The sequence below is a fragment of the Eumetopias jubatus genome, unplaced genomic scaffold, assembly GCF_037043125.1.
Source record: "Eumetopias jubatus isolate StellerSeaLion01/CBP00866 unplaced genomic scaffold, mEumJub1_p1.0 scaffold_10, whole genome shotgun sequence".
NCBI classification, from domain to species: domain Eukaryota; kingdom Metazoa; phylum Chordata; class Mammalia; order Carnivora; family Otariidae; genus Eumetopias; species Eumetopias jubatus.
Window position 1 is genome coordinate 7,363,976 of NW_028274816.1, and position 27,132 is coordinate 7,391,107.

Sequence of the window (27,132 nt, forward strand, 5' to 3'; positions counted from 1 at the left end):
GGCGACGGCGGCAGGAGCGCGTCCCGGCGCCGCCTCGGGCTCCGCTCGGCTCGGGGTTGCTCTGGGAGGAGGAGAGCGAGGCGAGGCGCGGCGAGCCGCGGACCCCGCGGGCCGGGCGCATGGCTTAGGGACGCCCCCGCCCGCCGCGCCCCCAGCATGGGGAAACTTCACTCCAAGCCGGGTCAGTGTCCCCGCCCGCGCGCCGGCCCCCTGGCCCCGGCCGCCCTCGCCCCCGCGATTGCTAACTCTCTGCCTCTCCTTTCTTTCCGGCTCCCGCCGCCGCCGCCGCCGCCGCCGCCGCGCGCGATGTGCCTGCAGCCGCCGTGTGCAAGCGCAGGGAGAGCCCGGAAGGTAGGGGCGCGCGGGGCACGGACCGGGGGGATGGACTGGGAAGCACCGCGGATCGCGGCGGAATGGCCTAGCCCGCGGGATCTTATTACCAGGGCCACCCCCACCCCCAACTCTGGCCACCAGTCCCACAGACCCGCTCCGGGAGCAGCCTTCGCGCCCCCTTTTCTGTCCCACCTACCCCCTCCTCGCCGTCCTGTGCTCTCTCTTCTGACCCCCAACCCCTCCTTTTGCGGTCCCCGCCCTCCGCGCTCACTGCGCCCCCCTCTTCAGACTCCTAAGCCCCTTCCCTCAAGATCCTGCCCCTCTCTTTCCGGCCCTCAGCCCCTTCTCCCGAGCTCTGGGCTCTTGCGCCCACTGCGCCCCTCTCTTGACCCTCAGTTTTCCGCTTTCCCTCATCCCGTGCTCACTGCACCCGTCTTCTGACCCTCACCCCTCTCCTCTGCCGTCCTGGCCTCTGGTGCTCGCTCTTCTGATCCCCAAACCCCTTTTCCGGGGTGCTGCTCCCCCTTCGCGCTCCCCTCTGGGTCTCTGCTTCTGGGGCTTCGCTGAACCCCTTTCTCCCAAGTACCTGCGTCCCTCTCTCTCGGTTTGTGCCCCGGCCCTCAACCCCCTCCTGGCCCCACGGCCTCTGCCGAGCCCACTCTTTCCCTCCTCTCTCGGGTAACTTTCGGCCCAGGGGCCAGACTCAGGGGCTCCGTGTCTTCCCCGCCCCAGGTGACAGCTTCGCCGTGAGCGCCGCCTGGGCCCGGAAAGGCATCGAGGAGTGGATCGGGAGGCAGCGCTGTCCAGGCGGCAGCTCTGGACCCCGACAGCCGCAGGTGGCCGGCACCGTTGGCAGAGGAACCCGGGTACGATCCCCACCTACATTTCAGCCCCAGAGACGGGTCTCCTTACCCACCCCAACTTTTAGCACCCTCTTGGCACAGCTTCTAAGTCCAGAAAGTCCCTTTGCAGCTGCCCCTGCCCCACCAAAACCACTGGTACCCCCATGTCTTCGGGACTCTTAGAGGTGGCTCAGGTGTCAGTCTCCTGCCTGGCTGGGGGTAGAGGGCTGTCTGGGGAGAGAAAAGTCCTAGGTGAGGAGGTGGTGCAGGTCCAGTCTGTGGGGAAGCTTGTGTGTGCTGGAGGAATTTGGGGGCCTGCTCTGACTTCTACCTTGTTTCTGCGGTCAGCATTCAAAGGTAGATTTGGAGGGGGGTTGCTAGGAAGACAGGGAAGGCATCTAGGGGTGTCTGGGTGGAGGGCGGGACTGTGCTGGCTTCCAAATGTGTTCCAAGTGTCTGTGGCATTCATCAGTACCATCTGCCCAGGAACCCCAGTAGAAGAGACTGTGATCAAGATAGCAGAGCTTAGGGGGCACTGAGACCTGGTACCCCTTCACTTGGCCCACAGGGAGAGAGAGGGTCTCCTGCTGCTGCAGCCAGGGCCCACCCTGAGTTGGAGTTATTCCTGGGGGAGTGGTCGATGTGACAGGGAAGTGAGTGAGTCCAGCCCCAGCTCTTGGCCTGGGACTGGTGCTCACAGATGTCCTAGGAGCTCTGGAACTCTGCACGGGGCTTTCAGATGGTCTGCGTGGAACTCGAACAAGCCAAGGATCAAAGGATGAATCAACTTTTTGATGTGACATTTAATTTTTTTTTTTTTTTAAACTTAGAGGGGAACAGACTGAGTCTCAGGTCTGGTTAGTTCTTTGGTCTTATCCATGGGCTAGGGAGGGGCCTGTGGAGTTTTCAGATGTGGTGTGTGTGTGTGTGTGTGTGTGTGTGTGTGTGTGTGTGTGTGTGTGTGTGTGTGTGTGTTTTGGGGCTGTGGCACCTGGGCTGGTTGCAGCTCAGTTGCAGGGGCCGGTGTTGGGAAGTGAGCCTGTGGATAAAGTCCCCTCTTGTGCACGTATGCAATAATCTCTGCATCTGGGAAAAGCCCCCATCTCCTCCTCCCACTGTCTTGCTTAGCTGGGGGGCTTTCTCTTCTCCATTTTTCTTCATCTCTTGGCTGGGCTGGAATTGGAGCTGCTGTCCCCCAGTAAAGGTCAAAACTGGGTGGGTGGGGGGCACTGCGGTTGAGGCCCTTTAGAAACAGAACTACAAACTTCCCTTTCTTCCCCCACCATTTATAGTTTTTGATCTACTTACTTATTTAAAGCCCAGTGAAAATGATCCGATTTAGCCATATGAACAAATGCATTTGCAGCTCAAGACAGAGGCCAACTGAGTGGATTTCCATTAATCAAGTTTTGGGTTTTTTCAGCCTGTTTATTTTTACAAAGTATTCCTGCAGAATGACATTTATTTGTAGTCCCCCCCCCCCCTTTTTTTTCCTTTCCTCAACTGCCAGGCAGCTTGCTCCATGCTTTAGGGGAAACTTGAAATACAGCGAGGGTTTACTTCAATTGACTTTTATCTTCAAAGCCATAACAAATGTTACCCGCATGTTTTTGGTGGGTCTCCTTGGCATCCAGTCCTGGAGGATGGGAGGGAGGAGGAAGGAAGGAAAGGAAAACAAAAGTCTGTCGTTTTTAATTAAATAGTAGTATTCCCAGCAAGAGGAATGTGAGCCAGTAAAAGTTGCCATTGGGGGAAATGAGGGAGGGTGGGGAGGGGGCCCAGCTTAAGTCTGTGGCTTTGGTGAAGTCATGGAATTTTGTTGCCTGGTTTATTCCCCCAGCTGAGGACAGCATGGGGTGGTGCTTGCCCCCTCCCTTCCTCGCCCCCTCTCTCAGAGAAACACTGAGGGGTCATTAATGTTTGTTCAAAGCACTTTTGAAGATGTGAGACACAGAGCCAGCCGCGTGACATATGTTGGGTAGTGGAGGGCGGGCACTGCCATCCAAGATATTAAGGGGAGGGAACCTCTGCTTCCTGGGGAGTTCTGCTTTGGTGACTGGGACCCGGGCACTGGGGTTCCTACCAGCCCTGGCCCAGCCACCGAATATGCAGGGGTGGGGATGGCGAGCCCAACCTGGGAGAGGTCAGGGGAAGCCCAAGGTCAGGGGCTGCACGGTGGGGATGTGTGCACTGATTTCAGGTGGTGCCTGGAGGAATGTTTGTTATCTTAATAGGCAAGCATTTCTGTTACCAGAAAAGATAGTAACTAGGACGTAAAACCCATGATTTCACGGATAGTATCATTTAGGATGAAGTTAAATTGAAAGAGAGTGGTGAAAGTTGATTCCGAGCAAAATACTAAGTAAAAGTGGTCAAAATTGTGACTATGGAAATGGAATGTCCGAAGTTTGGGAGACATGGAGAAATAGTGAATGAGACAGCAGTGGGCAACCTCCTGCCTAGTTGAGTTTTGGTGATTCCCAGTGGTGCAGAAAGGGTGGCTGCAGATTCTTCCATTAGATCATCAGGATGTAGGGTGTGAGCTCCAAGGTCTGCTGGATTCCGGGGGCTGGCAGAGGTCCCCCCACCAGCCCCAGGCCCGGCGTAGGGATGGTCTCTGTCTCCACTCCACCTGACCTTTCACTAAGGTGGCTGGAAGCACATTAGTGTTTCACCCAACCAGCATTATTATTATTGCAATGAACATTATTATTTATTAAGTGCCTGTGTATGTCAAGCACTTTGCTTACATTGTCTTGCTCCTCCTCATAACCCTATAAAGTTGCCAGCCGGCTGATGTGGACTCTGTCTTTCTCTCTTTCTGGAGCACTTTCTAGAAAACAGGGGCCATGACTGGCAAAGGCCTGTGCTAGAGCATCTGCCCCGGGGTGGGGGGTGCCTCCCTTACTCATTTCCAGAGAGGCGGCATGCTGACCAGCTGCTGAGTACTTTGGGAAGAGGCGGGTGGTGAGGCAGGCAGGAGCAGGAGGGGCCCCTGCTTGCCCTCTTCCTTCCTGACCGGGCCTGAGTAGCTTTGTAAGTGTTTAGGGTGGGTCCCAGTTGCTTGGAAGGTCCTGGGATGGGAGAGGGTGACCTTGCTGGCGCTAACCTAAGCCTGCCATCCTGAGTACAAAAATAAATGAGGCCAGGCTCTGCCACTGTAGCTTGCCACCTTGTATAAGCCATTTTACCTAAGCTCATCTGCAAAATGGGTATAATAACATTCTCATCCCTGGCCAGGTTATGGCATGTGACTCTTGGAAAAAGAGTTCAAAAGGGAGAAAGGTACCAGGAGGTTTGCTGAGGCACTGGTGGGGCAGAGATGGGAACCCAGATTAGGAATCCAGAAGTTTCCTCCCTCCCCTGCCCCACCATCCGTTGTAGACGCACTTGGATGGACAACGGGCTAAGGGCGGGGTTTCAAGGAATCATGAGCTCAGAGGAGAAAACTGATGAGAGATGGTGACAGGTCAGAGTACTATGAGAGAACAATGACGTGAACGATTTATAAGCCAGACAACAGTGTGCTAAACACTTAGAAATTTAAATAAGCCTAATAATCTCAAAGAGATAAAGAAGGAGAGGTAAAGACAAAACCGTAACGGGTGGTTACAAAAGAACACCAATTGCGAATACTGGGTCTGGAAAATGTAATATAATATAATGGGTGAAATCAAAAACTTGGTAGAGGGATGGAGCCACGTAGCGGACATGGAGAGGCTGATGGCGAACCCCTGGACAAGCAGAACCTGGGTGCACTGTGCTTCCGAGGTGTGTACCTGCGTGTGCGGACATGAATGTGTAGGACCAGCAATTCCTGGGCCCCCATCCCCCTGACCCCAGGTTTGGCCCTTTTGTTCTTTTATGGCAGATCTGCCTTAAGAGTCGGGCTGAGAGCTGTGGTGCTGGCAAGCCTGCTTGTGGGTTGAAGGTGGCCGCCAGGCAGGCTGGTAATTTGATTAGGGGGCACCTAGTGCATTTTGCTTTTTGGGGAAGATTGGGAGGGCGCAGGCTGCGTGGGAGCCCGCGGGGCCGTGCGGGGCTGGGTGATGAGGTTGGAGGCTGGCTGTTGGCCCAGCTGCTGCCCCAGTTGCCGGATTCCAGGGGAATCACCCTTGAATGATACCAGTTGGCACAATTAAAAGGCCCCATGTCTTCACCATATGGAAAGCGTTAGGCCTCCTTACGTGGTTTCAAAGCTATGTGCCGGGAGGTAGACTTGACATTTGAGGTAAAGCATAAATTAAGTATTTGGTGTTTCCAGAATTAAAAGATGATTTGCTTTGAGGCTGGTGGAGGCATCTGGGCGTCCACTTGCTGGCATCTTTGGGTTCTCCATGGAGGGTCTCCTCTGCCCATGGCACCCAGGACCAGCTTCTTAGCCCCATCTGGCAGCTTTCTCTACCCCGGGGGGGGGGTTGGGGGGGAAAGAATAGGGAGGCCTGAGCTGGGCAAAGTGCCAGGTGGGGCTTCTGGTTTCCAATAGGGCTGGGTCCCTCAGGAGGGCAGGTGGTGGGCAAGGGTGTCATATTCTGAAAACTTTAATGAATCTCTGTGATGTGGTCTCTGGGAGACTTCGAGGAGCATCTCTTCCTACCTTTGGAACTTTTCTTCTTTGGGAGAGAAGTTCCCCCACGAGTCGGGGCCATGCGTGTTCTAGTCTCTGGAAGTCAGGAACAGCGCCTGCACATTTGCGTTTTATTCAAACTGTAATAAACCCAGGGAGAGGCTGAACCAGGAAGCAAGCATGGCATGTCTCCTGGGGTCCTAGAACTTGGGGGAATGGTGCATCCCCTCACCCAGTGGGGATGGCCGGAGTGAGCGGAGAGGGTGGGCCACGGGGGGGCAGAGAGGACTCCTAGCACCGGGAAGCTCCGGTACCACCCGCAGGGAACGAACTGTCCCTGTGAGGGCTTAAGAGAGCCACACAGAACGTCAGCAATGAAAGAATCACTTTTTGAGGAATACATCTTCCTTGTGGTAGCCCCAGGGCACATGGTGGACACTCACGATGTGTTTGCTGAATGAATGAATGAAGATAGATTAGGCCACCTTCCCTGCCTCATTCTCTCCCAGATGGAAGAGTGGGATCAGGCCTTTGCTTTCAGGTACTCAGCTATTAATTATGATCAATAATGAATTGTTGTTCATAAGAACCCCCTAGCTGGACCAGGCATCGAGGACACAGTGGTACATAAACGAGATGTGGTCCCTGCCCTCCCATGGCTTCCAGTCTAATCAGTACTTATAGGCACATTAATGGACAGGCTTCCAGTCTAATCAGTACTTACAGGCACATTAATGGACAGGAGCACTTGGGAGAAGCTGCGTGAAGGTGGCATTGAAGCAGAGACCTGAGAGGCTGTGAGGAAGAGGGTATGGGAGGAGAGAGTTGGTACTCGTGCACGGAATAGCTGTGGGAGGCCCCAGGCTCACCACTGTCCCTGGGAACTGGGTGCTGGTTGTGCCGGGAGAGTGGACTCCCAAGTGGCTTGCAGCCTGTGGGGCCTGCAAAGCTCTCCTGGGGCTCAGGCTTTCTGAAAAGCCCTGCGCATTGGTGGCTCATGGCATGCTCCAGCTACCTGTCCCCTGGACAGGTGTGTGGGGTGGAGGAGCGGGGGTGGGGCGGGGGGGGGCGGGCAGTCAGCTGCCGCCCCAGCCAGCAGCACGCGCCTTAGAGCCGATGGATGTGGCGTGTCATGGACTTGGGGCCTTGGGGGCATGACTCCAGCTGTTTGGATGGATCAGTGGCCCCCGCTTTCCTGTGGGGAGAGGGGGCGTCGGCCAGAGGGCCAGAAGCCCAGCTGTGGTGGGATATGGGGGGCCTGAGGGGTGGGATTGGATTGCTTGCTCAAGGCAGAGGGAGGCACCCCAAGGACTAGGGGGTAAGAGGCAGTGACAAGCCAACCCCAGAGAACCATTGTGAGCCTGTGCCTGAGGGAAGAGGACCCCTTGCCTTGGTTTACCTGATGTGTCTGAGAAAAAGGAGTGCCAAGGGACCCTCTGGTCAAGGGGCCAGTGCCCACGAAGGGGTCTGCTAGCCCTGGGAGCCAGGCACCCCACCCAGCCCGGCCTGGGGGCTCTCGTAGCCTCCCTCCCTGACTGTGGGTTAACAGTGTGCTTTGGTTTAGAAACTTCTGGAATTTTTAGGTCGCTTGTTGGATTCCAAAGCAGGCGCTTCCGGCTGCCTCCCTGCCTTCCCTTTCTTTTTCGCTCACACATGTTCTTTTTGTGGCTCTTGTCTCTCCCAGACATTCTTTCTCTTCCTCTCACTCGCTCTCTCTCCCCACCCTCCCTTCCCCTCTCCTCCTCCCTCTCCCCCTCTCCCCGAGGAAGGAAAAAATTCAGACTCTCACAAACAAAATATCTGCCATTCCATCTGAGGGAGAACTGAGGCAGGAGCCCAGAATATCCTGGAAGAAACGCCAGAGAGAGCTGAAGGCCTCAGTTGTTTAATCTGGAAGGCGGTCTTTTGATGTCACCGTGCTCCGTTTATCCTGGGAGGCTGCCTGCTTCTTTATGGCTGGCTTCAGACTCTTCGTATGAAGAATGGCCGAGAGCCCTCAGGGGCTGGGGAAAAGTCTGATCACTCCCTGAAGGGCAGGCCCGAGGATGCTGCCCCTCCTGCCAAGCCCAGGTGGGGTGGAGAACCTTTTCCAAACAAGCATTTCCAGAGACATAAGTAATTCTTTGATAACGTCACGGGGAGGCAGAGAGGGCTGTTTATCCATGTAGGCAGCAGCCACAGGGCTTTGCGAGGAAAGCTCAGGTCCCTCCACGGGTCATCCCTAGCCCCAGAAAGGCGGCTCTGCCCACCGGCGGTGCCCTGGGTGTGCGTTTGCTTAGAGGAATCGGTCTGGGCTTCACTTTCTGTACTTGGTGAGCCACGTGGGCAGCACCCTGTGTGCATGGCCTCGTGTGTGGCTGATGCCTTTCAGAGGACCCAAGGGTGCCGGAGGGGGGCTTCACAGTGGTGTGGCATCTCCTCCTTTCTCTGGGCCTCGGGTTTTTCCAGCTGAGAAGTAGGATGAAATCACTTATTATAACTTAGCAACTACTAATGCATTTTATTCAAGTCCACAGATAGTCCTTCCTGCCTCGGTGCAACAGATATTGAGTACCTATTTTAGGCCAGGAATCCATTTGCTCTGCCAGGAGGGCATGCCACTTGTGTTCATGGAGTTTATGCTCTAGTAGGAAAAGAGAAGTATTTTTAAAAACAAATGACACAATTTAAGTTGTGATATGTACCTCGAAGGAGGAGTACTGGGGTGATTTGAGAACATTGAATGGGGTTCAGACCTCATCTGGGTGGCCGTGCATTCCACAGATATTTGCATGTGCTTAAGATGGTGTGGAAACTATGAAGCACACGGCCTCACTGAACTTAGAGTTTAGTGGAACTAAGTGGAACACAGAGATGAACATCTTTGCCTCTCATCCGTTTTTCTTATCTTATTGCATTGGTTAGACTCTCCCATACTATTTAATACTAGTTTGTTGCTTATCTAGTTAAGAAAGGCTTTCTTCGACCCCTGGCTTGCTAATATTTTTGAAACCAGGAATCATTATTGAATTTTGTCAAATGCTGTTGGGCTCTTGTCATCCTTTGCTAGTATAACAAATGATCATGTGCATGATTTACATCACTAGATTTCCTAGTGTTCAACTTTCTCTGTATTCCTAAACACTGTCCTTCTTCATCGCAAGACATTGCTATTTTAAAATGTTGCTGTATTTGATTTGCTAATCTTTCACTTTGGATTTTTGCATTGATATTCATATTAGATTGGCTCGTAGTTTGGGAAGGTGGATACTGAACAATGAAGACAATGTTAGGGGAATGCTGGAGGACACTCTGGGGGCTCTGAGAGTCTAGAGCAGGGAGTGCCAACTGGCCTTGGGTCAGAGGTGGTCTTGGAGGAGCTGTGATTTCAGCCCAAAGGTGAATTGGGGAAGGGGTGGTGGGGAACAAGGCAGGGGGAGGGGGTGTGTAATAGCACTATGAGTGTCTGCTAGATGGACTAGCAGTGTGTGAGAAAGCCCTGTAGTGAAGGGGGCAGTTTGTTTGAGATGCTGATTGAAGTTCATTTGGCTGAGGAGGGGTCACAGTCTGGGCCTGGGGGCCCTCTCAGCCACGTTATGGACCTTGGTCTTTGTCTAGAGGGAAGACGAGTGGCAAGCCCTATGTGAGGGGCCAGCAGGGCAGAAGTGGGGGAGCTCTCATGCCCGGGAAGAAGGAATGTGGGGACGGGCTCTCAGTTGTAAAAATACTCTGGAGGATAAAGAGGAATCAAGTAACTATGTCTTCTGGGCTCAGTGAGAGATTCTGGAATGTCTGCATCAATCCAGGCACAGCACTTGACTCCTGGGGGTCACCCGGGGGGCCCTTGAGGAGGCGACCATCAGATGAAGGACCAGGAGAAGGAGAATAGGACATAAGGCAGCATAGTGTGATGGTTAAAGAGTAAGGACTCTGGAGCCCGATATCCTGGGTTCGAATCCTGGCGGCACCATTTTCTGACGGTGGGACCTTGGGCATAGTGTCTAACCTCTGTGTCAGCCAGGGGCCTATACTCTAGACAGTTTAAACTAATGGAAACGAACTTCTGAAGGTGTGGGAAGGGTTACAGCACCTTCACGGGGTGTTGAGGCACCCAGGGAGTGCTTGGCCCCTGGCAAAGGCAGGGAGGTGTTACTGTCCCAGGGCAGAAAGGGCAGGGGAGGAAATGTTGGGTATTTTAGATTCGGATCCCTGTAGAAACCACAGCTGAGGAAGGGAAAAGGCCAGGCAGGAGCTCTAGATATGGAAGATGAACCACAGCCAGAGACACGATGCAGAGGGAGTCGGGGTCGGGGGGCGGGGAGAAATACCCCAACCTCTCTCTCCTTGCATCCTCGGGTTTCCTGCCAGGGCCTCCCATTGCCCAAGCTGGAAGCCAGAGACCAGGCAGCTTCAGCAAATTGGTCTAAGGGGGTCAGCTTCCCGGGGCACAGAGCAGCATAGAGGAGGGCAGGGAATGGATGGGGGTGGGGAGGCCAATAGAAGAATCAACTCTGGGCCTCGGTTCCCTCATCTGTAAATCGGGGATGATAATGGGACCTGCTTCACAAGGTGGTTGTGGGGACTCAAACTGTAAAATGGTTATACCTGCCTGGCACAGAAGTGTGTGCTCAGTACAAGTGAACTGTTAAGGTTATAAAGCCACAAGAGACACCAGGCTATGGAGATTTGGGGAGGACTTCCTGAAGGAGGTGGTGTGTGAGGAGGCTCTGAGGATGGTCAGAGTTTAAAGGGCCAGAGAAGTCATACTAAGGAACGTAGCGGGCTGGGTGGGAGACATGCAGGAGGGGTGGGGACTGGGGGCCACTGGGGGCACACGTCCTGTCTCAAGGGGGCAGCCCCACTCAGCCCCAGCCAGTGGTTGCCATGTGGGAATGTGGCCCTGGTGTTGCCACATCTGATCATTAAGAGAATCCAGCCATCTGGATTTTTATGTGAAATCCTTCTCATTAAAAAAAAAAAATTGTCATCAACCAAATAACACTTTTAGAAAATACTTTCTTTGGGTGGACCCAGGCAGCTAGGTTTGGCCCGTTGTGCCCTGGCTTGTGAGATGAGATTTTGGTGGGGGACGAGGGTGTTAGTGGTAATAGTACATACACATGGGTATGAAAGTGGCCTCGTGCTTTACGTGCGTTTTTTCCGTGTGTTGTTCCCCCATGTTATGCGGATGAGAGACAGGCTCAGCATATGGAAGTGTCAGGCCCAGCTAGGGAGAGCCAGACTCAGGCTGCCTCTGAGCAGAGGGAGCAGCCCCGGCGAAGCCTGGGGGCTGGGAAGTCGGGGACAGCATTTTTCGGGTGGGCAGGACACCGTGGGAGGGGCAGGTGGGGTAAGCATGGAGAGATGTGGGTTGGGCCACTTTGTGGGCGGCACTCGTCCGTACTTTGAGCTTGCATCTAGCATCTTGCATTGGTTCTCTTAACCTCCATTAGACCCGCCTTTGAGTTTGGGCCACGCTGTGCTGAGGCCCCGGTGTGCGCACAGAGCAGGTGGCAGAGGCGTGGCTTAAGGAATTAGACTTCCTGGGTCCGACTCCTGACTCCCAGCTGCATGTCTCCCCAGCTGGGGGGCTCATCTCTGATCCTCAGTTCCCACATCTGTGGAATGGGTAGAATCTTGGTTCCTAGCTCATGGAGTGTTCTAAGTGGGAAATGAGTTCCCCTCAGCCAATCAGGGAGAGTAAATCAGCTGTCTCTCCTCTTACAGCTTGCTAATGATCACCCAGCTGCGTGGTAACGTGATGAGGAAAAGAGCAGGCTGTGGTGGGAGAGTAAGGGAGGTTCGACTGTGGACGGGGGGGGGGTGTCATTTAAGTTGCTGCGACCCAAAGAATAAATAGCCGACTAAGGAAAGGGGCATCTCAGACAGAGGGAAGTGCAAAGTCCGTGATCAGTGCAGAAAATCTTCAACTCCCTCCTGAGTGTCTGACCCAGGACCGGACTCCAGGCTCTGAAAAGTTAGGACAGAAATGCATTTTTCCAGCAGAGGTGGGTAGGCATTGCCTGGGGTTGGGTGGAGAGATGGGGGTGGGGGGGTCTGTTATATGTCATAACCCACCACGAGTCCTGGTCCACCCACTGCAGGTGATTTGATTTTTTTTACTGATGTCTGCTCTCCTTTCTGGCTGGATGGGAGGTAAGGGGAGAACACATGGAGCTCATTGGCTGGCCCACTGTGTGCTACCCAAGCCCCCTGGCCTTGAGTACTGATCTGGGGCCCCGAAGAGGCCAGGGCAGAGCATAAAGGGGCCCTGTTAGCAGGGCTGGACTGGCGACCCTCAGGCCACAGGTGAGGGCTGGGGAAGACCAGAGCCTCCCAAATGGGCTCAGGCCCAAGGATGTCTTTCTAATTCCAGAAGGCCATGCAGGCTGGCAGGCCCCTCACACAGAGGCGTGGGCTTGCGGTGGCCCCAGTGAGTGGGTTTGGGACTACTACTTCGGGGTACCACACGGCCATGCCCCACCTGGCTTCCCGAGGGAGCCTTGTTGCAGGGCAGTTTTTGACCTCGACTCTGTTACTTTACCCGTCTTTCCCCCAGTGATCTGGAGAGACTTCAAAAGCAAAAAGATGATGAAGAAAATGCTACAGACCAAGAATGAAGTTTTTTCAATGGGCACTGGGGAGACGCCTTTATTCCCCTGCCCTGGAAATTCAAAGGAGCCTGGGGCCTCGATCGGTCCTGTTCATGCCTCGTTTGGTCTTGTTCGTGCCTCATTTTTCAGTGTTCTATGGCTGCAGCCTCAATGTGGTTACTAAGTGTCCACTCTGTTCCGCGCCCCATGCCGAGCCATCCTCAGCACGCCAGGCCCTGAGCCACGCGTGGCCCATACCGCTCAGTGCTCGCGGCACCGTTTAGAAGGCAGGTGCCCTTAACTATCCTCCTTTCACCGCTGGAGAAACTGAGGCACTGAAGGATTTACCTCCTTGCCCAAAGTCACTTGACTTGGAAGTAGGATCTTGCTCCAGCAAGATTCAAATTCAGCTTAATCTGATTTTAGAGTTGTCTTCCATCATTATAGATGAGATTGTTTTCTTTTTTTTTTTCACCTTCAACCATATGTTTTAATCTCATTCGTGGCTCATGAAATCAATTTAGTGACCATCATTAAAAAGAAAAAAGAAATAGAATAAAAACGGGAGAGAACATCGCCTAGAGTAAGAGGAAATATTGCTTTGTGTGACTTTTTGTTTAGTTTAAAGGCATGGATATTCATGTCTATAGATAATAGATCGATCAGTCTAGATCTGTGGCTATCTACCTACACATCTATACCCAAATCCGTATATATAGAGGCCCATTCTAAAATGTAATTCTTACTGCGGGTTGAGGTGTTGGAAAACACTGATGTTTGGTTATCGGTGCAGGCTCTGAGCCTGAATGCTTGCTTTCAAGCCCCAGCTCCGCTGCTCACTAGCTGTGTGACCTTGGGCAAGTTCCCTAACCTCTCTGTGCCAAAGTTTTCTTTCTTAACCTCAGGGCCTTTTGGTTTGCTGACTATTTGGTCACAACAGATTCTCCCAGGATGGCTGGGGGTGCTTTCTTGCCCACCTACTCCCTTTGCTTTGGGCACGAAGAGAATGAGGAGTCCTTTGTGGGTCCCCAAGCCCTCTCACTTGAGAACCAACCTCTGAGCAGCAACTGCCTCCTGGAAGAACTCGTGGCTGAATCTTTGGGGACTAGACAGAGTACTGTGTTGGGCATCCTGAGCTGGGGGTGGTCCCGGCTTGGCTATTAGGTAGCTAATGTGACCTCTCGTGGCCTTTGCTTCTGCCTCTCCAAATACACTGAAGAAAAGGAGGGTGCTTGGGTTCTCTTTTGCTGTGTAACAAATTACCCCAAAATTTAGTGACTTCATCTTTTTACGATTTTCTTAGCATTATGCAATTTGGGTTGGGCTTGGCAGGGGCAACTTGTCTGTGGCTTCACGTGGCATAGCTGGCATGGCTTGAATAGCCAGGGGCCAAGGGTTCCACTTGGGTCCTATGCCTGGGGCCTTGGTCCTCTTCCACGCGGCCTCACCACATGGTTCGCTTGGGCCTCCTCAGGGTATGGTGGTCTTGGGGTAAGCTGACTCCCTACTTGGTGGCTGCCTTCCCGGGAGTACAGAAGTGGAAACTGCCAGGCCTCCTGAAGGCTTAGGCCTAGAATTGGCAATGCCACATTCTCAATGTTAAAGCAGGTCATAAGTCGAGGCCAGGTTCAGGGGAAGGGACTACGCGGGGGCATAAATACTGGGAGGTGGCATTTATTGGGGGCCATCAAGGTAGTCTAGCAGAGAGGATGGCCTCCTGGAGAGAACCTGCCCAGAGGCTGAGTCAGAAAAGGGGCTGCAAGGTGTCCGATGCATATGGGATCCTGGTGCTTACAGCTGGATGTGGCAGGAGTTGTCTTGGTGGCATGACAGCAAAGGCGGGACGGGCCTGGGTCGTGAAGGGACTGAGGGAGCCTTGCAAGTATGTGCTCTGCTCACTTGCAGGAACATCCACGGCTGCATTATTTGGAAGAGTGAAAAATGTGTAACAACTCAAATATCCGTCACCGGGAGATAGCTAACAAACACGGGGTGGCTGTGTCACGAATCTCTCTGTGACTTGTGAAGCCAGGGCGAGTGAGGGTGGGCAGTGGGCTGACGGGAGGGAGGCCCTGAAATGCTATTGAATGAGCAAAGCGAGAGCAAAACAGAAGTATAACGTGGTCCCGGTTTTTTGCAGGATACAAAAGTCTATTCAGGCCCATGTCTGTATATTTGCAGGTGCACAGAGAAAGATCTGGAAGGATACACTGTCAAAGGCTGCTTCCCTGAGGATTGGAGTGGTGGGAGGTGGTGAGGAGAGAAGGAGTTTCACTTTTCACATTAGATGTTTCTACATTGTTTGACTTTTTTTTTTTTTCAGTCCAATGAGCATGGATACTTTTGTATTTTTCAAAAAGCCCATAGGTTTTAGAAGAGAATGAGAGATGAGAAGTGGATCGCGTGTGCAGGAGATCTATGGAGAGGCTTTGCTGGAGGGGGTGGAGAGAGAAGACAGTGGCCGGAGGGGGGTGTGGGGTGAGGAAGGGCGTAGGGGACAGTGAGGATCACCTGCATCAGAACTTCCTGCGTGCTGTCTCGGATGGCAGAGCCCTTGGGGGCCCTCTCCCCCACCCCAGGATGCTCTCTAATCGGAGCTCTCTGGATTGGGTGATGCCCGTCCTGCCTGGGCACTGTAGGAAAGGCTGTCGGGGAGGGGCCGGAAGGTGAGGGGCTGAGGCAGGGAGGGCGCTGCCCATCTGTAGAGCTGTAGGGACCGTGGGAGTGGCCCCGTGGAGAAGCCGGCGCAGTCCCTGACTCACGACCAGCTCAGTCAATGGTTCTGTCTGCTTCTGTGCATTTCCCCGTGGCTGTGGCATCTTAAACCTACAAGTGGATTTTGATCTTTACTGACAGTTGTGGATACATGGCCTTTCTTTCAAGACCTGCCAGGACCCTCGTTTTGTAACTGGAAGGAAGGCGACGTTAAAAGGACCTCGAGCCAAGCGCTGTCCGAGAGAACTTTCTGTGATGATGACAATGCTCTGTGTCCGCACTGTCCAGTAGGGGCATTGTTAGCCACCTGTGGCTCTTGAGCACCTTGGGATGTGGCTTCTGGGACTGAGGAACTGAATCTTCAATATATTGTATTTGAATTCCTTTAGATAGCCACATTGGGCTAGCGGCTCCCTCATGGATCGCACAGCTCTGGACCAACGGGAAAGATCCAGTGCTGCGACACATCAGGCTAACACCCATCCTGAGCGGGGTCAAAGGAGTTATCTGCAGCAGGTGCTGGTGGAAAGCCCTGGTGAAACCCTTCTTGGGGTCTTTTCAGACCCCGCTCCTTGGAGGCATGGCTTCCCTCCAGCTTGGAGGCAGGCAGCCCCACCCGCCACTGCTGTGCCAGTGATGGGAAGGATCGTGGGGTCCTTCCAGGGGGTGGCTTGGAGCACCTTCTCCTGGTGTCACCAAGCAGGCCTTCCCAGCCTTCTTAACCTTGGGAGGGGCCTGCTTGCCATCTTGCTTCTGGGCTTCTTGGGTGAGGACCTGTCACCTTGGCCCTGGTGCGTGGAGCTTGGAGGCACAACCCGCTCCTGGGGCAGTCCTGAGGGGGGCCAACTTTTCTCCAGGAGGAAGAACCAGGGCTTTATGGTCTGCAAAGCCTTCCTCCCAGCCATTGGTCAGGCATTTAATACTTAGAGAAAGCTGGCCAGGGCCAGCACTAATACGATGGGGGAACGGAGGCCGCACGGCAGAGTCCATGGGGCTGGTTCTGTGTGGCTCACCACGGCACCCTCGGGACCTTTTGCACAGCCCGGCACATGGCAGGTGCTCAGGGAACACTTGCCGCGTAGCCGAGGCTCAGAGGGGCTAGTAGCTTGGTCCGTGGGCACGTGACCCCAGAGGGGCAGCAAGTCAGGTCCTGTCCCTCCGCTCTCTGAGCCCTCGAAGAGAGCCTCTTCTCGCATCTCCCCTGCCTTTTCGAAACGGTCTTCGCCTCTCTCCTTTTTGTAAACGAAGTAATGCACGTGGAAAAAATAAAAATAAAGGCTTTCAAAATAGTACTAAAGGTTATGTAAAGAAAAGGAAGCCTCCTTGCCACACTGCCCCTGGCCTCCCAGCGCCCCTCTCCCTGGGCACCTGCTGTTTCTGGTTCTTCCGGTGCGTCTTGCCTCGCTCTGTGGGTGTGTACATCCTTACCCCGCCCAGACGGCAGAAGCCCTCTAGGCCAATTGGACTGGTATCTGTAGGTTAATTGAAAAATGGATGTGAGGTGGGGAGTCATGAAAAAGTGATAGAGACTTTGTGTTCCCTTCAGTCATAATCTGGTTCTGCACCTTGCTTTGTTAACAGTGCATCTTGGATATCAGTCCTTATCAGTGCATTGAATCTTACTGCTTTTCATGGCTCTCAAACCTTCCATTCTAAGGATGGACCATAATTTACTGCACTGATTCCCTATTGCTGGGCAGCTAGGTGACTTTGGGGCTTGTGCCTCTAGTCTACCCTAGGTCAACGGTGCACATTTCTATAGCTCTTCCTCTGCATGCACACCCCAGCTCCAACACACACCGCACACCCTGATGTGATCTCCAGGGGTGGCTCTACTGCTTTTCTGGCAAAGCCAGAGTTTCTCCCCTGGCTTGGTGTCCTCAGAACACGGGAGGGCTGTGGGTTCAGGGTGGGTGTTGTGGTTAAGTAAGTGCGACCTTTCTTGGTGTGGATTAGTCAGGATCCCTTGGGTTTTCAACCCATCCCCACTGTTTCATACAAAGGCATGTTATTGGCCTGTGTCACTGGCAAGTTCCGAGGGTGAATTGAATTCGGGTACGCTGGATCCCAGAGCTCCAACTCCGTCCCAGGCCGGTGGTCTGCGCCTTCAGCTCTGCTTTCTTTGGGGTTGGCTTCGTTTTTAGGCACAGGCTCTCCCCAGGTGGTGGCCCCTTGGCACCCAGTGGTCCGGGCTGCTGTTTCAGGCTGGAAGGGAGTGGTTTAGCCAGATCAAAAGCTGGGCTGCTATCATTTTGACTTGGGTCACGTGCCCATCACAGAACCAATCCCTCCACTTCTGATGGTCCTGGGTCAACATGGTCTTCCTGGAGTGGGGCCGGGATCAGCCCCAAACCTCAAGGGGGTTCAGGGGAGAGGGTGGGCGGTTCCCCAGAGAAAAAGCACCTGTGAGGAGAAAGCTGCAGAAGGCACACTGGAGGGAGGGGGCCAGCATCTGTGTCCTGCCTGGCCCCTGGGGTACAACTCACTGACTGTGGCTCCTGTCAGCTGCTGGTGGGCATGGGTGGGGACAGCGCAGCCGACAGTCAGCTGACTCTCTGGGGACAACCACTCCTTGTTGCTGGATCTCAGAAGAGCCCTGGTGGTTTGTCCCCTCCGCCACGCAGCCCACATGGGTCACGGCCTTCCTTTCAAGCTCCTAGCTTCTTAGTGATGATGATCTTAACCTTTAGGGAGTAGATAACAAGACCCTTTTGGGAATCTGCTAAATCTGATGGTGTCATTCTCTTCAAATAAAGGCTCTCATACCTTTAACTCCAATTTCAGGGCACCCATCAGCTTCCTAGTTAAGAACCTCTGCCTTATTTTGTATGGCTTTTGTGTTTTATTTTGTTTTGTTTTGAAGATTTTATTTATTTATTTGACACACAGAGAGAGAGACAGCGAGAGAGGGAACACAAGCAGGGGGAGTGGGAGAGGGAGAAGCAGGCTTCCCGCGGAGCAGGGCGCCCACTGCGGGGCTCGATCCCAGGACCCTGGGATCATGACCTGAGCCGAAGGCAGACGCTTAACGAGACTGAGCCACCCGGCTTTTTTGTTTTTAACTTCATTATCATTATTATTATTTCTCACGTGGATCTTCTTCTAATTCCAGGGGCCACGGAGCTTTGGACCTGGCCTTTGGATGTGGGTTTATAGGGAACCATGTTGACTGTATTGACAGTGGGTCTTAATTTCGTCACTTGTAAAATGAGAAAAAAGAAGTACCCACCTCTTGGAGTAGTTTCAAGGATTAAAGGAAATAATGCATGGAGCAACTGAAGGCTTAGCATGCAGTAAGCACTCAGTAAACACACCAGAGCTGCTGGTAGGTTCTGGAAGATTCCCCGGAAACCCACTCACATCTCTCGGGGGTCCAACACAGCACCTGGAAGGGGCTTGGTTTCTGTCTGGTGGACGAAGAAGTTCAGAGAGAACATCTTTGTTTGCTGAGGAGTTGCTGGGGCCATTCATCTCTATTTCGCTTTGGGAAAACGAAGGCCCAGGAGGCTCCTGTGACTCATCCAGGTGTCTTGGGGTTAGTTTGGGGTGATTGTGGGTACCTTTAAATTCTGATCTTCGGACACCCCTCACTTATTTTCACAACCGTGTCTCCTGTCTGGCCAAGGACGGGTCACAGGTGACGGCTCACCTGTGTGTTCCGGGGCTTGAAGGAGTTCCCCGATCTCAGCAAAACCCCAGCTGGGGGCTCTGCCACCGGCCGGGCTGGACACCAGGTCTGGGGTGGTGGGTATTGTTCTGTAGAAACGCGAACTGGTGCTCTACTTTGAGAGTATTAAGACACAAAGTCCTTGTGGTTAACAGCGAATTAATCACAGTATTAAGGAGGGAACTTCTGGGTAGACATGACTTCATGAGCTTGTCATATAGTCTGCCCCTGCCATGTTTTGCTCTCCAAGATTTTTGACTTTCAGAGAAGGAACCACAGATAGAGTTTCCCAGTTTTACAGAAATATTTTTACTGGGCAGAAGATTGCTTTATGGTGAGAGCCAGTTATTTCAGGAGACAAGCAAAGAGCCCTTTATTCTCATGTTCTGTGGGAGGAAAATATTATGCTAGGAAGCCCGCTTCTCCGACGGGCCGTGTGAGAGGCTGGGCTGCATTTCTGGAATTGGGAGTGGGTGACAGAGATGGTGTGGGGGTCCGGGGGGCTCCCGGGCATGCACCCACCTTCTCTTAACCCTCCCCTGGGGATTTTGGGCTTGTTACACAGGCAGGAGGAAGCCTAAAGTCACAGAGCAGGGAAGGGCAGTGGTCAGAGCTGGAGTTTGGGCCTGGGGGCACGTGGCAGAGACGGGGAGACCCTGGGGTGGCATGCCAGTATGTGAGGCCCCGGGCTGGAAAGAAGCAGGCCTAGGTCAGAGCAGTCCGTGCCATCAACCAGGTGTGTGACTCTGGGTCCGTGTGTAACCTGGGCTTTTGAGGATGAAGTGGGACTACCCATGCCCAGCATTTCCTCGTTTACTCGATCCGTGGTGTCCACGGTGATGACTTGAGGCAGGGAGACCGGCCTTCCTTCGGTCCACATTCCAGACGCCGCTTATTGTGCCGCTTCCTTTGCTAGCGCTCTCAAGTGCAGCGGGCCTATTTGCTGAGTCCGGAACGGAGACTCCTGGTCTGATAGTGCAGTCGTGAGGGATTTGAGATCTGGGCCACCCCAGCCCGTTGGAGACTTATGGGCCTCATTCCTTGAGCTGGTCAGTATTTCAGTTCATGGAAGGGACTGTTCTCGCCTGGAAATCAGGGGAGACGATGTTGGCTTGATCGTACTCAAGGAGGATGGGTTTGACCTTTGTGGATGGAGACTTTGTTCTCCCCTTCCCCCCTCGATGTGGAAGAAGAATGCCTGCCAAAAGTTTTGTTTGTGTCTGGGGCAGCCATGTGCCTGATAAGGAGACAGCATCCTTGCCCCTTTGTTGCTGCTGACCATCATCCCTTTTAAGTTGGGCAGTTGGAGAGGGTTGATTGATGTCATTCTCTTCCTCACCTCCCTTTCGTTATTTAGAATGTGAGGGAGAGTTTATCTTGTTCTCCAGGAGATCTATTGGTTTGGCTTTGGAATGGCATCCAAGTTTACAGAATGGAGTCTGGTGCCCAGAGCCTTCTGGTAAATATTTTGGGAAGTTGGATTCCACGGTCATTATGGCCCGTGGGTTTGGGCACTGGGTGCTTTTCCATGGCTAGATGATTGGACGTGGACCCTTCTCATGCAGTGGCTCACGCACGGGCTACGTGCTGAGGCATCTCAGTGCCCAGAATCTCTGCCTCTCAAAGGCTCGAGGTGCTGTGCCTTCTGCTAGGAATCCTCACGCTGCTCGTTCACTCCCTGCGGACACACCCGGTCCTTCTTTATCCTTGACACCTTCATGTCCTTTTTCCTTCCCATGAAACCTCCATCATTCATTCACTAACCCCACCCCTCCCAAAGCCATTCTCCGAGTCTGCCCCCTTCTTTCCTAAAAGCCTTCCTTGTCGCTTCGCCGACACCTCCTGTGTCCCGACCTGGGTTAGCCAAGTCCCATAGGTGGGCCCTGGGCAAGATCCATATGCTCTCCAGCCTCAGTTTCTTCATCCATAAAAGGGGCTGGAAATAACAGGACTCCCTCCCCCTCTTCTAGGGTGAGCATGAGGACCATCAGGAAATGGGTGGGAAGCCTCAAGGCCATGTGTACAGAAGGGTCTGGCACATTTTTCACTCCCCTCCGCTCCCCACTTTAGATTATACGCTGCCCAGGTAGAAGCCAGTTCTTACTCCTCTTTGTGGCTCCTTGAAAGCATCGTAGCATGTCTCGTCCACAGTATGCCCTGAGAACATAGTAAGTGGATCCCACTGGCTAGGAGGGGTAGTGACTCTCCCTAGGGTTCCTTGGATAGAGAAAATCTCTCAAAGCTTAATTTTCAAGGTTCTGGGAAAGACAAACAATATTGCTTCAGCAGGGTGGTTAGAATGCTGCCCACTATGGTAGCCATGAGCTTTACACGGCTGTTGAGCATTTGAAATTTGGCTGGGCTGGATTGTGACTACTGCGCAGAATTCGAAGACTTAGTATGATAACAAAGGCTGTAGAATTTCTCGTGAACAATTTTTACATTGATGACGTATCATGATAATACTTAGGGCAATTTTTAGATGCATTGGCTAAATTACATTATTAAAATTAATTTCTTTAATGTGGCTGCTAGAAAATTTTAAACTACGAACATGGCTTGCATTTGATTCCCATTGAGCAGCTTTGGTCTAGATGCTAGACCATTCTCGATGATGATATTGTCCCCAAGGAGGCAAAAGTTGGTTCTTGGGGCCGTGGGGGGGGGGGGCAGGGGCAAAAAGTTCTTATTCATTTTAGGAATGAAGCACAAATATACATGTTGGTCTACGTAAATAGTTACACAGTATATTTGCGGTATTAAAATTTCACGTGATTGGGAAAAAAGGTGTAAGTAGGCTCTGTGTGGGGCAGGGGGCAGATAACAAGGCATGAGAAACTCTGCTCCAGGGACAGTCAGACCTGAGTCACATGCTGGCTCTGCCTCCTATTAGCTGTGTGACCTTGGGCGAGTTCCTTAACCTCTCTGTGCCTCTATTTCCTCATCTGTAAAATGGGAGGAGAAATGGTCCTTATCCTGCAGAGCTGTTATGTAGATTAAAGGTGAAACACTTTGCTCAGTACCTGATAAACAGGGCAGTTATTATTGTTAATTCTTATTCGTATGTGATAAGCGAGGCCAACTCACAGAGTGACGGTAACGTCTGTTCACCCGATTTTCTGTCTGGAATCCCTGGGAAGACCTTAACGTCTGCAGAGCACTTTGTACAGGGCAAGGACATGTGGCTGGAGGGTATTTGAGCACGGGGCGCCCCCATCCCCAATCATGCTAGCAGTGCACCCGGCACTGGGTTGGGGGGGGTCCACATGGAGGGCCATTCATCCGTGGCCTTTGCCCGGCTTGTGGCAGAGGGGCTCGGGGTGTCCAGCTGTCAGGGCGGGGCTGTGCTGGGCATCTCCTCCCTGGGGCCGCCTTCAAAGCGAGAGCCTGCAGGAAGGTGGAGGGGGGAGGAGGGGCTGCCCCATTGACTGCCCGACACAGACAATTGGATTAAAGGTCCCTTTCAAGGCCTTGGAAATTGTTAGTGACACGGACCCTGGCCTGGGGACTACCGCCTTTTAGTAACAAAACCAGATTCCCTCTTCTGAGATCACCGTTGAGAGGCACAGATGCCGGGCTGTGCCTTCTGTATGAGGAGGTGGTGAGTGAGGCCGCTGGGCCGCACGGCTAGGGTGTGGAAGACCTGCTGGGCCCTCAGCCCGCTGGACCCCCCCCCGACCCCGGAGTCTCCACACATGGTGGCTTTGGGGGGCAAGTGGGGGTCTTGGGGGTTTCAGGTGCTGCTCACACACCCGAACATAACCCGTTCCAAACGGCTCTCTCCGTCTTCCTGGGAAACCCATGACCGGCCCTCCACTCCCCCATTGCTCCGTTTGGAAGCTGGAGGTCATTCCCGGCTCTTCCTCTCAACCCTCTCAACCGAATAGCCGGCAGATGGACAACTTTTGTCAATTCTGTGACCAAACACCTCTTCGATTTGTCTGCTGCCTCGTCGCTGTCCCTGTCTGGTCGAGGCCACAATCATATCCCTCCTGGAGGGTTCCAAAGCCTCTGATGTTACCTTCTGTCGTTCAGCCAGGCTGACCTTACAGGACACACTGGGATTTTACAGAATCATGCCCCTCTTTAAATCCCTACTGTGCTTTTCTGCAGCCTTTAGAAGAATGTCAAATCCTTCCTATAGTCTACAAGACTGAGTATGATTGGCCCCTTCCCCACCTCTCTTCTCCTTCTGCCTTCCCCTCACTCCCTTGGTCCCAGGCACTCTGGTCTTTTTTGAACACACCCATCACGCTCCGACCTCAGGGCATTTGCACATGCTGTCCCCTCTACTTGAGGTGTTCTTCCTGATACTCTCTGCCTGGTTCTTCCTCACCCACCCTTCAGGGCTCAACTGCCACATCACTGCCTCGGTGCAGACTTCCCTGAGGCCCCACTCACAGTGAGTTTCCTTCCTCCTGCTGTTCTCCTAGCACCCAGCTCCTTCCACTTGGGGAGTGCTTATCACCATTTGGCATTAGCAAATTATTCATGTGGTGATTGAGTTGCTGCTCATCTCCCACATGAACATCTGCTCTGTGGTATCCGGGGCAGGTGCTGTTATTAACCCCTGCAGCTCCAGGCCTATCACGGTGTAGAATGGGGGGGCGCCTGGGTGGCTCAGTCAGTTAGGATCTGACTCTTGATCTCAGCTCAGGCCCTGATCTCAGGGTGGTGAGTTCAAGCCCCGTGTTGAGCTCCGCGGTGGGTGTGGAGTCTACTTAAACAAACAAACAAGCAAACAAACACAACAACTTGCAGAATGGAATTGCTTTGCTCTGTGCTTTGGACACATTCCTTCCCCTCTGGGCTTCAACTACCCTGTCTGTAAATAGTGGGGATAGCTGGACTCACGCGCTTCTAAGTCGCTTCCATCTTGGATATTCTTTGGAATTAATGTGCTTTTTCTTCGACCCCATATGGGGCTTGGGGCTGGCGAAAGGCTGGGTGTGGCAGGGTCATGTGCCCCACCTTCTTTCTTTGTGCTCTAGCCAGGCTGGGGCTCACGGGGTCCACTGTGGGACCCCGGGAAAAAGAGAAATCCTCTGTGCGCCAACTGGCTCATCGGTAAAAATGGGTGCTTGTCATCACCACCATGGTTCTTCTTAACCAACCTGGAGGCAGCGTGGCATTGGGTTCGAGTGAACCTCTGAGTCAGGCAGAACTGGATCCAAAGCCAGTCTCTGCCAAGCCCAGAGCATGCGGAGGTTAGAAGGGATGCTGACGGGCTGTTTGGAAGAGGGTAGGAGAATGGGCCCTGGGATCAGGGGAATTGGAGTCCTGGGCCCGCTTCCTACCAGTTATGTGACCTCAGGCAGCTTTCCTGATCCTTCTGAGGCCTCAGTCTTCTCATCTGTAAAATGGGACTACCAGTTGAACCTCCCCCTTGGGGTTGGTGTATGAGTTCAGTAAGATCTTGCAATGTGAACCTCTGTGGCCTGGTGTAGGCCAGGTGCTCAGTAAATCTGCTTTTTATTATGACTAATACATATTCCCTTTAAAAATTGCTTCTTGTGAGGGAGAAGGAAATAGGAGAAGGAAAAGTCTTTCTGGAAATTTCTTTACCCCATGGAAAGTTCTTTTGTTATGTCCTTCCTTGCTGGAAAACCCCCACCTCTACCCTTCAGCCTCACCCAATCCCTGTGCCTCCATTGTCCCTCTGCACCCTGTCTGGTCACCAGGTGATTCATTAATTACTCCAGCTGGAGGGTTTCTGTGGACACCCCCTTATGCTGAAATTGCCCTGTGGCTGGGTGGACATCCTGTGATGCCCACCTAGGGCCCAAGGGCGACGGTCAAGGGGACAAAGGGAGGTTCGGTTTGGAGACTCTGGGCCTCCATCCTTCCCTTGACCTGCCCTGCAGCGTGAAGGCGGGTGCTGGTGGGGGAAGAATCAGGGCTCTCTTGGGGTCAGATCAGCGTGCTGCCTGCTCTCTGCCCCGTGGGACCTCCCCTCTTGGAAGCTCCTCTTGGCTCAGGTCTGGGAGAGGGTCCCGTCCTCACGGCCCTTTGGAATCTGAGACCCTTTGCAGATGTGCAGCTTCCTGGGGGGATTAACACCCTCTCCGAGCCCTCTGGGGTTTTTCTGGCAGCTCTTCCCAAGATGGCCTTGTGTGCATCAGAATAACCTGGGGAAATTAAGCGAGTAAATAACTTCTGGGTTCAACCCCCGGCGAGTCTGATTCAGTAGGTATGAGAGCCCTTGTGGAAACAGGTCAGGCCCATATCAGCCACAGGGACTGAGAGAGGGGAGGGATGGTGCCCCAAGGAGTATCACACAGATGGGGGAGGGGTGCCTGGCCGCATGAGCGACAGCTGTTGACTATATGTCTGGGGGGCAGCCCAGGAGTCTCTTTTTAAAACACACACATATATGTGTGTACATATAATACATGCATCTTGATACATATACATTTCTAGATTTTTGTTTGAAGTAGGCATTCTTACTCCCATATCCCAGATGGTAAAACTGAGGTTCTGAGCGACAGGGTCCCTTCTTCCAGGTCAGTATCGAGCAACGGACCTCGATATGGAACCCAAACTCAGGACCGCTGTGCTCACCCTGCCTCTCTTAGGACTCAGTGTTCCTGCCTGTCAAATGGGCACACTCCACTTGCCTTGGCCACCTCCTGGGTAGCCAGCACTTGGAGAGTGGGACTGAGGATTGGGAACCCGCGTGAGTGAGTCACCCCTCCCGACTGAGGGGTGAGCTCCTTAGAGTCAGGGCTTGGGGCTGAGGTGGCCTGGGAGGGCCTGTTTGGTTTGGTTGACATTTCCGAGAGATGCTGGGCCTCACTGGTGCCCTGGCTGAGCAGACACAGCCGTCTCCCCCCCGGGGACTAAATTTAGGATTCCTCGGCACTTGGCTGGGCCGCCTCTTGTTTTTGGAAAGTCTCCATTTTGTTCCTCCTGCTGCCTTCGGGCGGCCGGAGCCCAGCCACCCAGCCAAACGACTGCCCTGCCCGCTCTCCACTCACACTCTGGCCTGAATTGATCTGGTCGGAGTTAATTAGCAGCTGGTCCTGCTGGCCTGGCCTCCAGCGGGCAGGAGCTGTGCTGGGGGTGTGCCAGGAGCCAGGGGGTCCCCGCCCCACACCCCTGCTTGCTGCCGCCTCAGGCAGAGGCCCTCTGGAGGGAGGCTCGGTGGTTTTCTTTGGCACTTGGTGAGCAAATGGCTCTCTCTCTCCCTTTTCTTCTGAGCCCTGTAAAAATAAAAAGTTAAAAGACCCTCAAGTTTGAACAGTAAAACCAAATACATGAAACCAAGCTGTTTCCATGTGGGGGCCACGGACTGTGAACACCCAAGTTTGAAACTTCCTCTCGCTGGAATTTATGGAAGCCTTGGAAACTTTTCCTTTTCCCTTTAAACAGCAGAATTGGCTCAGGGCATTCTTTAAAAGCATAACCCTGGTGCTGCTCACAGCTTGATTTAATACAGCTTGAATACAATAGTAACTTCTGAACGGGGCTCTCTTCAGAGAGCAGGAAAGGTGTTTCATGACACCAGTAAGTAGGCTTTTTTTTTTTTTTTTTTTGCCCCTTTCGCCAAGAAGTGTATTCTAAGATTTATTAGATTCTCCACTGCCCTCCCCCTAGTAACCCAGATTTTTGCTAGAAGTAAAGGAAACTTGCTCAGAACAAGTTCTTTAACTAGGGGCTAGAAGATGAGACCAGTCCTCTGGGGGCACTCGGGCACTGAAATACTCACCCGTGCCCAGAGGCTGGCTGGGTTTATTGGCAGGTATTCGCTTCACAGACCAGAACCGCTCAGGGCCCGGGCGTTAGGAGCATCAGCAGGAGGGTAATTGTGTTTTGGGGAGAAGGGGCGAAGTGTGGGGGGTGGGATGTTGCTGGGGACAATCAGCGTTCCTACAGAGGGAATCCGGTCTGGGCTTCTGGGAACAGGCTTGCCGGCCTGTATTACTGAGAGGGGCGTTTGGAAAGACGGCGATGTTGTGACAATGTTCCCTGAGAAATAAGGCAGATTCCTGATCTGCCTCTGCCTCAGTGGTACGCATCTCATGTTTGAGGAGCTCTTTCCCAGGGCTGTGGGGCCTGAGTTTGGCTCTTAGGGAGCTCAGGGGCTGCAGCGTTGGGAAGGGGGTTGTGCCCTCAAAACAGCAGGCCTAAATTTCCGTGTGGTCACCAGTGGTTGCGCCCTTTAGAGCAGGGCTTCTCATGGGAACAGAGACGTTTGGCAATGTTTGCAGACATTCTTGGGTATCACGCCAGGGGGCTGGTGCTACGGGCATCTGGGCGGTAGACCAGGGATGCTGCTGGATACCCTAACGTGCACCAGACAGCCTCACAGCGAAGAATTATCTGGCCCCAACAGCACCAAGGTTGACAAACCCTGCTATGGCGCAGCACCTGCAAAGCCCACCAAGTCCACTCCTGGCTTCTAGAAGGTTCTGAGTTCCTGAGATTGGTTGCTAG

At 53.3% G+C, this 27,132-nt stretch overlaps 1 protein-coding gene across 1 annotated transcript in view; it reads left to right on the forward strand.

The window, feature by feature from the left end:
• Window positions 1-5: 5 nt before the first annotated feature.
• NKD1 (NKD inhibitor of Wnt signaling pathway 1) overlaps window positions 6-27,132 on the forward strand; it is an 83,448-nt gene continuing 56,321 nt past the window's right edge. Inside the window, exons 1-3 of the mRNA XM_028095789.2 lie at window positions 6-181; window positions 319-351; window positions 1,066-1,199. Of these exons, the coding sequence (XP_027951590.1) occupies window positions 157-181; window positions 319-351; window positions 1,066-1,199 (192 nt within the window). The 5' untranslated portion in view covers window positions 6-156. The remainder of the gene's footprint in view (window positions 182-318; window positions 352-1,065; window positions 1,200-27,132) is intronic.